At 38.8% G+C, this 13,454-nt stretch overlaps 1 protein-coding gene across 3 annotated transcripts; it reads right to left on the reverse strand.

The window, feature by feature from the left end:
* Nucleotides 1–3,452: 3,452 nt before the first annotated feature.
* Nucleotides 3,453–12,899, reverse strand: LOC122528004 (elongation of very long chain fatty acids protein AAEL008004-like). 3 transcript variants are annotated; one of them, XM_043652661.1, is made up of 4 exons: nucleotides 12,762–12,899; nucleotides 7,377–7,628; nucleotides 6,752–6,995; nucleotides 3,453–5,764 (listed from the first exon to the last, which is right to left on the reverse strand). In XM_043652661.1, the coding sequence occupies exons 2-4, from the start codon at nucleotides 7,626–7,628 to the stop codon at nucleotides 5,292–5,294; spliced, it is 969 nt and encodes a 322-aa protein (XP_043508596.1). In that variant the 5' UTR covers nucleotides 12,762–12,899; the 3' UTR covers nucleotides 3,453–5,291. The 3 variants fall into 3 exon arrangements, with proteins under 3 accessions (XP_043508596.1, XP_043508595.1, XP_043508594.1); XM_043652660.1 differs by having other exon boundaries at nucleotides 12,561–12,804; XM_043652659.1 differs by lacking the exon at nucleotides 12,762–12,899 and adding an exon at nucleotides 7,686–7,715.
* Between the last annotated feature and the right edge of the window lie 555 nt (nucleotides 12,900–13,454).

Raw genomic sequence — 13,454 nt, forward strand, 5'->3', positions numbered from 1 at the left:
ATCGTGATCGCGGTCGTGGATAGGTCGCGATTAGGTCCCGAAACGAACGTTTGTCTAGGTATTGCTCGAGCACGCACGTGCAAACGGACAACGATCACTATGATCGATAGCTGTCCATGTGTACTGGGGTCAGTTTCCGCGGTTTGTCTTTTCATTTCACCTTTATAAGTTATGTTTTGGTTTGCGATCAGAAAGACTCGAGCTAGACGTAAGTTTCAGCGGGCATTGCGCTCGAAGAAAGAAGAGGCTTGAAGCCGAAGAGGCCCGGCAAACTGCCGCGAAGAGGGTCACAACAAATGGCTTCTCATCCTCTGGATCATTTAAATGATTCCAGAGCATGGGAGATCATTCTTGTTACTACTTTGTCACTATGCTCTTTTAGTGTTTGTAGTTGTATTATTTTTTTCTTCTTCATCATCGTTCATCGTCGTTTTGGGCAATTCGCGATATTTCCTGTTAATGTTGCGAGAGATCGACTACGGGTTGAGTTAGAGTTACGAAATAATTCCGCACTTGTTTATTGAATTGATTACGGTTTAAATTAGAGTTGCGATGAAATGGTAATCGTGTTTGCTTTAGAGTTGCGAATTATGATACCGTAATTGTCTTTAGTAATTTTGATTGTAAATTTTTGGAATTATTTTAGAGTTTTACATTGTAAAATTTATTTTGCTTCCTTTTGTTTTAAATTAAATTATCACTGAGTCACTGTTTTTAATTTAATTTTAGAGTCTTAGACTATTTAAAGTAGCTTTTTGTTCATACAGTAGCTTTGTTACTAATAATTTTCATTCAATTTGGTTTTAGAGTTAGTGTTGCGACATTATTTCATCGATTTCCAATTACTTTTTCGCTTGTTAGTATTGTGAATGATCGCGTTTCTTGAAGTAGTGTTGCGTTTATGAAATGCCCACTGAATTCGTGGAAGGCTGTTCTTGCTCCTAGATCACCTGATGCAGCTATAAGAGCTGTGCAGTGGTCATTCATCAGGAATCTTAAGCATGAATAATTCTTCTTTTTCTTCTTCTCGAGCTGTTGATAAAATTTATTTGAGCTGATAGATTCTTTAATATTTTATTTTATTTTATCTTATAACTTTAGAATTTTAATTTATTACATGAAAAAGAATCATTGTAATACCGTAGAACGTGGATGGAATTTTTCTATACTGTGAGTGTATAGTATACTAAACTGTGATATATAGTATAATGATTTCGGTTAGTTACTAGCTTCACGTATTGAAAATTTGATAACACTGTAAGGGATTTCAAAAATCGTATTTCTGACGCATTCACTACTTAATCAACTTCGATCGTTTTACTTGATGTAGTTCCGCAATTCGCCGTTGTTTAAGCATAGAGTGCGCTAAAAAAACCACTGATTTTATTATGTCGATATTTCAGAACATGAGACACAAAAAAGAATTGGATGGTCCGATCCTTATGAAAATTTATCGATATTCGACAACTGTCATAACTTCGTGGAAAAAGAAAATCTTAGAACAATTCACTTGTATCTTCAAAGATATTTTAACATCACGTAGCGAGTGAAAAGGTGGAGATAATTTTCTTCAAAACAATTGCAAAAATTCAAATGTCCGTAGAAACGTTGAAAAATTTTTTTTACACACTTAAATCCGCCACGTTCTCGAAGATTGAAGTCTCCTCGTTATAACAACCTCTTGAAACTTGTTGCACGACTTTTCTTTTTCCGCTATCTTGTTGTTGAACTTCGAATGTTAGAATTAAACGACAGAAATTTAAGAAATCTTAATATTTCGTCGGGTTGTTGATATCCGTTTGGTACGAGCTTAAACTTCTCTGTTTCACAATACTGCCTCTTGAAACAAAGTGCCTTGTTGCTTATGCAATACTTTTATTATGTATTATTGATAAACAAAATAAAAAAGTGTGGAAAATTACGAAAATACACACCGTACGTGTGATGTCTTCTTAATGCAATGCTAACGAATACTAATTTATGTACACAGATGTAAATATATGCAACATTAATCATATTATAGGCTGTTAATATGTGATCAGTTAATATATGATCATATATTAAGTAGTTGTTTGCGGCTCCTTTGGCTGCATTAAGTGATGCAACAAAAATTCCTTAGAATAAAACGCAAAAGAATGCTATCATTCACACGTAACATTAATTTAAATAGTGACAAAGTAACGATGATGCATGTTGGATTTAATTTCCTGAAATAATTTATTTAATTAAAAATGACTATTTCTGTAGTAATTGTAACTTAAGACATATATATATATGTACATGATCATATGTAATGACATTGCCTGTATAAATATATAGAATCTCGATCAATATACGGTCGTTTCGTAATATACTCAATTTACGAGGGTAAATTTGAAAAATTGATAGGCAAGTACAAAGATGAGTGGCATTGTTAATTCACTCATGCTCTTTGCACTGTCAATTCTCTCAGATTATACTTTTAAATTGGACAAAGGAAAAAATACGTCTATTTGTTTCTAACCTGTCTTGATCGTATCTACTTATATTGTAATTAATAGTCATATCAGAAAGTATGTTATCCATCTACTTAACCTCATATTTTTAGAAAGTAAAAGAGACCAATAAACTTGCTCCATAGTTTTCGCGTGCAAAAATGTAGACCCGAGTACAAACGTCAATTAGGGAGAATGTCCCGAGATGCTTTCGACATCCGAGTTCAATACACTACATATGTGTATATATGTATATATGTACTTCAACGTCCTCTTGGCGACGAGATTTAAAACTAACTTCATCTAAACCTTAAAACAGCCTGCGGGCTAATTAAAGTAAATCAAAGTAACAGAATCAGATGTACAATTTCTTTAAAATGATTTTTTGGAATCTAAAAGATTCCAATTGTAGATGCTAATCTAATATGTACGAATCATACGTATTCTGCATCTGCTCATTTAATCTAATATGTACGAATACAATAGTATTCTGCATCTGCTCATTTAATCTCGAGCGAAATTAAAAAGAACTGAAACAGTGAATTTTTTAATTTAATGTTGCCTCAATTCTCGTTTTGGATCTTGACGTAATTACTTCTTCACGGTTTAACGTATAATTCGTCTGAATTATTTATTTATTATTTTTTTAATTCATAAGTTATTTTATAATTTACAATAAGTTATTTTATTTATTTTATTTTATAATTTATAAGTTAATTTATAATTTTTTTGATTTATAAGTTTCTAGCTGTTAGAACGTTAAATTTTAACCAAACGCGAGCTAACAACTGTGTAGAGATTACGATTGATTTCAGCAGATTTTCTTTTATAAATAAATATAAATTTCAAATGAGTAAATTTCGACCAACTCGCTAACACAGTACGTGTGACAATATTGAATGAATAAACGTGAATGTAAAGGATCAAGGAAAGTAAAAGAGATCAAGATACCAGACGTGACGGTGGGAAACAAATCTGTTCATTAAAAATCGTACAATTTAATCATAAAATAAATACATCTCTCATTTCTTGCTAATGTATTATACAGATTTCTTTATTCTACATACTGAATGTATACTTCGCGTCACATTCAATCGACTTCTCCCAAATTGGGGCAAACACGAATCCCAACGTCGAATCATTATTTTTCATACATGGGCAAGAGAAAACGCTTGTGTATGTCCTCCTGTTAGAAATCAGTTCTAAATAGACCCGCGTGACTATCACAGAAAACTACCGAGAGAGGACAAAAGCAATCGTATCACAAAGAGATCGACAACCAAGCGTTCTAACAGCTCTAAGCATTCCAAAGTTCGTTCGACTTTTGATCACAAAGCGTTTCCAATGGCCGAATGAGCGGTTTTTTCCCCTGTCGTTCTCGATAAAGATCGATCGAATTTATCCAAATGACCAACAACCTTGTAACCTCGTATGCGAGAAGATTGCTCGCGACTTCTTAATCGTGAGATTAACTTCTATATTCGTCGTAGATTTACCTCGATGATCGAACGACGCAGCTAATCCGAGTGACTAAGATTTTTACAACGTAGAGTCGTAGAGAGAAAAAGGACAAGAAGCTTCATTCGTAATGGATGATTTGAGCAATAACAAGAGCGTAACGCTGGATCGCGGCGAAGTTTCGATCACGCGATTCGCCGTGTCGGTGACACCTTCCATATACATCCTACATTCAGTCAACCTTGAAGTGACAGAAGAACGATATGTGGAGAGCCTCGAAGGAAAAATTTGGCAACTCTCTCGTGAGCTTAACTCGAGGCGAAAGTTGAGTGTAACAGTTAGGTATCACCGCCCGTTTCCTTATGTTTCTAACTTGTACATTCGCCTACATATACATATGTACATACTCGCATACCGTATACACTCTATAGACACGACATACAGAGAACTCGCACAGAAAGCGTGAAAATATGTATAAGATCTCATTCAAACGTACCCTCATCCGTACCGGAGGTAATCGATAATTTAGTTGATGGGTGTGAACTAATCGAAGGTTGAATCTAATCTAATGTATCCTTGATATCAGGCGTGATTTGCGAAAAGAAATTTGCCTGCTTGGTGAACTTGTCCGATATGAATTCGCCGTTGTCCGTCGTAATCCGGTTCGCACGATACAGTCGGTTTTCATACATTCGGTTCAATCTTTGAAATCGAAGTCCTTTTGGAAATGAAAAACTGAAAAATACGGACGACGTTTCAAAGAATGCCACTCTCCTCTGCGTAATTTGTCTACTCTACCGTTCGCAGTTTGAACAAAACTGAACGTGAGTACATTTCTCGGTATACATATACTTTTTGATACTGTCGTCACTACGAAAATAGAGAAACAGAAGAAATATTGGCTGTAAATATCCTATTATCGATTGGATTTTTATCAAATTCTCACGTCTAAATGACGTAATTATTCCCGCAGTGTCAGCATCTGCTTCTAATAATTTAACAAAAAGAAATAGAAAGAGATTCAACGGATTGAGCAAGATTAATTTCTTACACTCCACTGGCTGACAGCCGTTGTAAATAAAATAAAAGAAACTCGACCGATTCACGAAACTGAATGTCGAAAGCGACCGGAATCGGTAATTTCACCGTGTGTTACGTACAACAACAAACAGTTGACTCGGCAAACGAACGAATAAAACCTGTTACACACTGTGTGTCGAACTTAATTCGTTCGTTTGGCAGCACCGACGTATGCAGATTGCTCGTCGGCCCTTTGCCGATTTTTTTTTCGCAGAGTTACCGAATCAGCCGGGAAACCGTATCGCGTGAAAACTGGTACTGCAATGACGGACTGCGATCTTATTCCTGGAAGCCGCGGTTGTCGATAAATACGCGATTCCTCAGGCCATTGTCCGAGATGTAGCCGGTCGCCATTTTGTACTCGTTCGCGTACATCTTGCCGTTCTCCTTCTCGCTGTTCGGTTGTTTCGCGTTCTCTTGGTTCACCTTGGTTTCCTTATTCACCGACGTCTTGGCAGCCGCGTTACTCTTCTTGTATGTCTGTACATAGAAGTCGCGGAACAGGAAGTAAAACATGACCGCGTGCATTCCGATCCACCAGACGAACACCTTCGAGTAGTCGCATTCGATGAAGAGAAGTTGGAAAGCGTGGAGTATCACGAGGATGAACTGCACCATCTGCAGGACGGTCAAATATTTCTTCCACCAGAGGTACGGCTGTATCTTTGGGCCGAGGGCGGCCAGAAAGTAGTACGAGTACATCACGATATGTACAAATGTGTTGAGCATGCCGAAGAACGAGCTGTGACCGCCTGCAAATGAAAGTCCCCTGCCGTTACGATCACTGTCATACCCCCCCGTAATTGAGTTTAAAATGTCGAAATCGCGTCGGGAAACGCGATTTTTACGTCATTTAATTAAATAGGTTGTTACGTTCTGTCTTTGAGCTGTTCTGACTGACTGAGGATCGACTGGTCATCGATACACGCTTTTCCCGCTCGTGTGGCGAGTATCGATCGGAATTGACGTTACGTGTTACGTATCACGGTGAACGAACGACGGAAACGTGGGAGATAGTGAAAGCGTTTTATTTTTCGATTAACGCTCGATTCCGTGTTACACCGTTGATGATGATATTACGAAAGAACGGAAGTGACTTTTTCGAGATTCATTTCGGGACGTTTCAGCACGCCGAATTTCCTGTCAGTCGACTTTTTAACCTTCGGTCTTCTCTCCCCGATTTTTCATATTTAACGAGGTATTTTTTTCTCTTACAGTCTTTGCTAGGTAAACACGTCGTCGATTTTTAGACGATTGAACTGTCGTAAATTAATGTCAATAGTAACCGATTGCAATTTTCTGTCGATCGACTTTTTAAGCTTTGGTCTCCTGTTTCCGAGTTTTGTTACTCAACGAGGTATTTTGTCTTGAAGTCTTTGTTTAGGTAAACACGTCGTTGATCAATTGTTACAAATCAGACGAGATGATGAAAAACTACTGATCAAAAGTTGTTACACGTTCTTTCTGTGAAATACACGGATCTTCCAACGTCAATGGTGATTTCTTTGGATTTCTAGAGTATTTTACCGCGTTGTGACTAGCTAACTGTCGTTGTGCATTATAGCCAAAAAAATGTGCAAGTGTCGTTAAACGAGTTATAGAACCTGAAACTTTTGACCGGTACTGTGCCTAAATTAAGTCGTACAGCATCTCGTCGTCGATTGCTCAATTGCGCATGTCGATTCACGGATGATGAAAGGATCATAATACAGTAAATACCGAGTAAAAAGTATATTTACCAGGAGAAAATTTCACACCGAACCAAACGGATAGTGGCATAACTCCGTGATGAATCACGTGCAACCTCGAGACTTGGTTATTCTTTTTCCTCAGCACGAAGAATATAGTATCAAAGAATTCAGTGAACTTGGAGAAGTAGTACCACCAGCAGCCACGTGCCATTCGCAATGCCATCGGACTGTTTGAATAGTCTACCGGTTGACAACGGAACGAATAATAGCCTCCCCACCCGGATGCCAAGGACTGCACCGAACAAACGATACAGTGAGAAGTTTCGATCGAAGAGAATTTTAAAATATACACAGAGAGTATTTCGTGCGTCTTCTCTTTAACCCCTTGCGCTGGCAACTGTTGGTTGCGCGGACCGTAACGAGTGGCCGAATACGAAAATTCGCGTACGATAGTTCGTCGCTTTCGTTTTCTTTCGAACTCGTCGGCACGATATCGCTGGATAGAAATGATTAATTAACAAGTAACAAGCTTATCGTTCGTTTTGCCTGGGTTTACAATTAAATGTACTTGAAAATAATTTAACTGAGAAAACGTCGCGAAAGTTTGGGAGAAAAGATTCTCGACGCGCGCGGCACGTCGTTCCAGCGCAAGAGGTTAAAGCGACTCGCATACCTCGTGGAACAACCACGTGGAGAGTGCCACTTGGAAGAGATTGTAGTAGAGCAGGACCCTCTTCAGTTCGAAAGGCTTGCGATTTTCCATGAGCTTGGGGCCGAGAACCTTGACGAAATAGGCGTAAAACAGGCAGATGAAGAGAGTCGGGAACGGGCTGCTCATCATTGCCCAGTTATTGACCCTTGGATCGCTCTTGTTGTCCATCAGATCTCGGTAGCTGTCGTACACCGCTGCCACAAGTTGCGCCATCTGAAAGTTGATGAAAATTCACGCGTTTATTTATTTATTTGTTTACTTTTTCATCACCTTCGTACTGTCCATCTCATCTGTCGTCCCGTGATATGTCTCAAAGATTCAACGTGATTTTAACGAACCGATTAAAGGAAGCACGAATCGAAACTGTTCACGATCGACGTTTGTTTTTCAACGCAAATCGGCGCGGCGGTGGCTCGAGAACCTATGGATCGACGTTGGATGGTGCAACGAAAAGCCCAGTCCTTTCACTGAGATTTTCTCGAACCTAGTGGCCACTGCTTCCACGAGGGCAAGGAAACAACACGAGCAAAACACGCTCGGACGCTGTGAAACGAAACGCGTTGAAAGGAAATCTCCAAGTTGGAGACCGTGATCGCACCGAACTTTACACCTTCTCTCTCGGTGTAAGAGAGACGTATGGTACACACGTCCCAGTCTGTCGGTGAAACATTTCGTCAAGCGTTACACGTGATATCGTTACGAAAAGCCACGTGCTGGTTGGGGATATTCTTTGCCTTTCGATTCAAAACTTTGTACATTTTTATAAACAAATATTTTACGCCATCGACACGCATACACGTAGAAGAAGCACATCTACATGTATATCTCTTCTTTTTAAGTTCAGATTAGGCTTGTTTACACTCTGTCAAAAAAAACTGGAAACTGAAAACCGACTCTCTGCCTTTCGATCGTTCAAAGCTGCGAATTTCATCAATTCCAGAACGCTCTTGAAACTTGAAATTGAAACAAATCTCGCGCCTCTTCCCTTTTACGTGCGTTGCAACAATTCGACGTACTCGATAGTCTTCTAGGCCATCTATTAGATTGATTTATATTGATTATTAAATTATATTGATTTCTTTAAATTCTCTGCTTGGTCGTTCAAAGCATTCGATAACTCGTGAGATATTGATTTCCTGTTTTCGATCGCCACGATTGTCCTCGACAAATAAATGCAATTCCGCAAACATTCGAAAATGGCGACGGTTAGTTATGAATTTATGAATTTACCGTGTTGTTTTATGGAGAATCGGCGAATGAGTGTCCTTAACGTATTTATATATAATCAACGTCGTGGACGCCAGACGGAAGTAACGAAAAAAAAAGAAAAAAAAAAAAGAAAAAAAAAAGGAAAAGAAAGAAAGAAAGAAAAATAAGCGAGCTAATTTCCACGATTTCTTAAACGACAATTGCAAACTTGTTTTCGCCCTGCGATTTCTTAATCGAAATCCGTTCAGGACTCGGGCGATAATTGACTGAACTGGTATTTTCCTAATTATCCTATTTTGCACTCGCGCGTAGCGCATAGATCATAAAATCGCAGTTATATCTCGGAATGTATTTGATTGCATTCTCGTAACGTTATGTCAGCGGAAACGAGTCTCTTAATTCATATTCACACGCGTCATTTTGCTTTTTTAATGTCAGCTTAAACAGCCAGTTGCACATATCTTTTTCGAAGAAACACGATTGTTGTTGCCCGGTCTGAATTTCATCGCGTGTTACATACGATGTCACCGACAGTTGTTCCTTTCGAGAGCGAATTATTCAGCCAGCCCAGAAATCACTATTATTTGTTGGCGTGTACGTCCGACGCGCGTTTAAAGTTCAAACTCGTGAGTTTCATCATCGATTAATTATCGTGCGTCGATTCAAATTATAATTAGACTGCAAATGTTTATGCATTTGCGCGGAATTGCAGGAGCGCAAGAATGGAGATGACGTGCAGAAAATATATAAAATATTCAATGTATAATATTTTTAGTAAACAGGCGAATGAGATTGTTGTTCGTTTAGTTTCGCGAGAAATTGAAATTCCTTTTAAATGTCCTAAGCGATTACCAGACTGTAGACTTATAAAGTAAATAGTACGTGAATAGACACACGAAATATCAAAGGTGCTTCCTGTAGTACTCGAACACGTAAAATAATTTTCTAACGATGTTTCGTTCCCAGAAATACGAATTTACACGGAACGATTTACATAAATCTATTGATAATCAATTAATGATCGCGAATGCCAGTTTCTATTTGGTTAGATATTGGGACACAAGGCGTTATGTAGTTCTCATCATCGTTCTCCCACGCTGTTGGAAATGGCACTTCGCGATGGATTTTGTACGCGGCAGCTTGCGAAATTTCGGAAATTACGACGAGCTCGGAATCGAAAAATAACGCGAGCGACATTCCTCGTCGTCGTTCACGCGACGATTTCGTCATCCCATCTGCACCGTTCGAGTTAGGTTGGATTAAAACGTTGCTACACCTGCTCGAAAACTCGTTTCCATTATGGAAAAATTCTATTGTCCAATTCTAATCGGGAGACTTTCTTAGTTTAGTCGACTTATCGAACGAATCCCTATTGATGTCTAGCTCGAATGAGCGAATTCTAGATTTCACGTTATGGTATCTCTGTAAAGTGTTTTCGACTCCACTGGAACTTGTTTTTTTTCTTTTTCTTTTTTTTTTTTTTGCGAAACGTCGGTGACAAACGTCGGTTAATGTCGTCGTTCGGCTCGTTAAAGGCGAATCAAATTTGTTTAACCGTTTCCCACGTCGTGCGCGATGGTCTGTAAATCCAACACAAACGCGAATATACGACCAATGTCAATTGTCGCCATCAGCCGCTATTTTAAACATCTAATGGTATCATTTTTTTGCCTTCGAGTAATCGTAAAAGAAATCAGTAAATCATAAAAAACTAAATGATCGATGAAGTCAAATCGTGATTATCCTTCGCTACTTTTTTGTCGCCGACGTTTTTGTCTGGTTTTATTTTTCCTCTCTTTTCCACGTCTTATTTTTTTTTTTTTTTGCTCTTCTATCTCTATATCCCAACGTCATCCTTCTTTCGACAAGCAAAAAACACTGGAAACGAAAATTATTTTCCTCAAAAGATACTGACGAATAATTTAACACAGAAAAAAAAAAAAAAACACCACTGATTCGAAAATGAATGAAACGTAGTTGCTTCCAAACGTGAGATCGGCGTATTTGTGCTTGTACTTTGCACGCTAACAATAAGTTGCAGAATGAAAAGAAAAGGAGAGAAAAGAAAGAAGCCAAGTTGCGTCGCAATGGAACGTTAATTTCAATGCACGTACGAATAATATCTGTACGACGTAAATAATGTCGTTACTTAGAAAAATGCTTCGGCTGAGAGAAACACAAGGATAATCCTGGCGGATAAACAGCCTTGCCAGGTCGGTATTTAAATTACGCATGGAACTAGCAAACGTTCATATTAAAGCGATGATTTCCCGCTTTAATACGGAAACAGTACTCACGATCGTCTCTTGTTATCCTCGTGCCGAGGAACGGCGCATATCAGAAACCAGAATTCGACGTGTTTGCCGAAGGAACGCAACAGTTGGAGAACAGACGATTGGCGATGTAAAATGTCTGACGAGACGAGTGTGCAAGCATGGCGAGTAATAATAATTAAAAATCACGATCCTTCGCTTGTTAAGCACTATTTGCTACCCAGTCAGGTGCATCCTTCGTTCTTTATTTTCTCAAGCGATGAAAGTGAGCAGTGTGCCTCTGTTATGCGGTACAACGATCACGTTGTCCACGCGCCACGCGCAACAATTGTCACGATCGCCCACCAAATTTAGCGACCGATCGAATCTCTCTTTCTCTCTCTCTCTCTACACTTTGGAAAATTAAACGAACTACGCAGTTATTTCTCGCGTACATTCTTGTTTCAGCCAGAGCGAAAAAAATCGAGTTTTAACAAAGATCGAGGTGCTAAGTAAAGGTAATTTACGATGTCTTGCGCGAGCATTAAATCTGCGCGTAGACGTACGAAGTGTCAGAACTTTGAACGAACATCTTTCGATAATACTGTTCTCGCGGAAACAGAAAATAACGTTTTAACGAACAAGCGCGGTCGATAAAGATTTGAAAGTCACGGTCAAAGGGCTTTTTCAAAGGGCCTCGATCGAACGAGAATCACTATGGAGGTAATAGAGCAGATTGCTTGGCGAGTTTGAAGAAACTCCGCGATGATACTTTTTGACGAATCGTGTGGTAACTTGGCAAAGATAATTTGATCGAATCACATGGACGATTAGGTAAGCGAGAACGAGAAATCTCGAAAGTGTAACAACGTTTTTTTAATTCAAGGATCTTCATTCGCGAGACAAATGAATATCGCTATAATTCCAGATTGTGCAATGATTGTGTATTTTAATTACAAGGCTAACGATGACAGTTAGTGTTTCGTTAGCTAAGAGCTATATTATCATAATTTTTATCATAATTTAATAATTTAATTAGTTAATTTAATAATTTTTCTTCACTTCTTTCAATGAATGCTTCTATTCAGTAAACTCTTGGTCCGACGATTTTCACAAGGATTCACGTTTCCCTTGTATTATAAGATTGTTGAAATTTTACAATTATCAAAAGGATTAATACAAGATTACGTTGAAAACTTTTTAGTTACGATTTGCGAGGTGCGAGGTCTCTTTCATTTTGTATGACTGAAAACACACGATAATTTCGAAGTACTTCTCGTTAAATTCGTGACAAAAACGACTCGTTTAAATTTCGCTGAACTGTTCCTCTCTTTTGCACGCATTCTCACGCAAATATTTTATGTAAATCGTTTTTACGTCCATAATAGTCCGTCATAAAATGTTACAAACTGGAAGAGCGACGCCTTTCTTCTTTCACGAAATATTTTTTCTCGACCTGCTTCGTTGCATGTCATAACGAGAATCGATCGTAAAACAAATTATTTTAGCATATCTGATAAGATATACCATAAATGTTTAGCATCTCGCTCAGTATCAACACGATTCAACACGCTCGAAGTCAAACGAAACCTTGACTCGAAGGGGAATCCTTTCAAACCGATCTATCAACCGATCTGTTTCAATTTCACAACACTATCGCAAAACAAAAATCCCATATACTCACCGTATGTTATTAGATTTGACGACAATCTAATGTCGATCTAACGGCAAAAAAAAAAAAAAAAAACTCGATCCAAGTCGGTAAAAAAGGGAAAAAGAAATAAAAGGAATCACTGACGTTTATCGTGAACTAGTTTTTCGCGCGTAGTTGCAAACGAAACGGAAAGCAAAAATTTCCTCGATTCTTCGGTTCCGAAGAGAGTACCTTCGTGTTTGGCCACCTTCGAAGAGACTGAAGTTCCACGATGAGAAAACGGTGTTTTATATCGGCACTGTCTTGTGCACGCACGAGATAGACATTACGTGGGGTAGAATACCGACCCCACCAACTTTTGCCAGGATCGACACTTTGCTCTTCTACTGTCTCCACTGTTCACTGTCGATCGTTCTCGACCGTCCAAGGGTCGGCAGGGTGTACGTGTGCCTTAGAGGCTATGTGTTCGAGAACTGGCTACCTACCTGGTCCTATTCAGAGACCAACGTGAGACACCAGCTCACGAAAATCGTACAGTGCCAATTTGCTCACTTCCGATGCATTACGCATGATGTTTGCTCTCGGTTGACCTTTGACTTGAACGTCTGTTAAGTTTAAGACTCGCTAGGACATTTCGATTGAACATTCCACGCGGATGGTCGTATCGAAAACGGATTCCCACGTATGAATATTTTTCGTGATATTCATTTTTATTATAGCTGTTTCGTGTTTCCGTACGGTAAACCTGTAACGGTTTCGTCAGATATCAAGTCGAGATTCTTCGCGATATCAGGATTGATATCAAGCTGGATATGTCACCGTACACGTCTCGAATATATTGAAACGCCGGGACTGCTTCCATTCTTTTCACATTTTTCTACTGCCGCTGATTAGAATTCTTCGGATGGCCGAGTGATGAATACT

Source organism: Frieseomelitta varia, unplaced genomic scaffold, assembly GCF_011392965.1.
Source record: "Frieseomelitta varia isolate USP_RPSP 00005682 unplaced genomic scaffold, Fvar_1.2 scaffold_243, whole genome shotgun sequence".
In the NCBI taxonomy this organism is placed as follows: domain Eukaryota; kingdom Metazoa; phylum Arthropoda; class Insecta; order Hymenoptera; family Apidae; genus Frieseomelitta; species Frieseomelitta varia.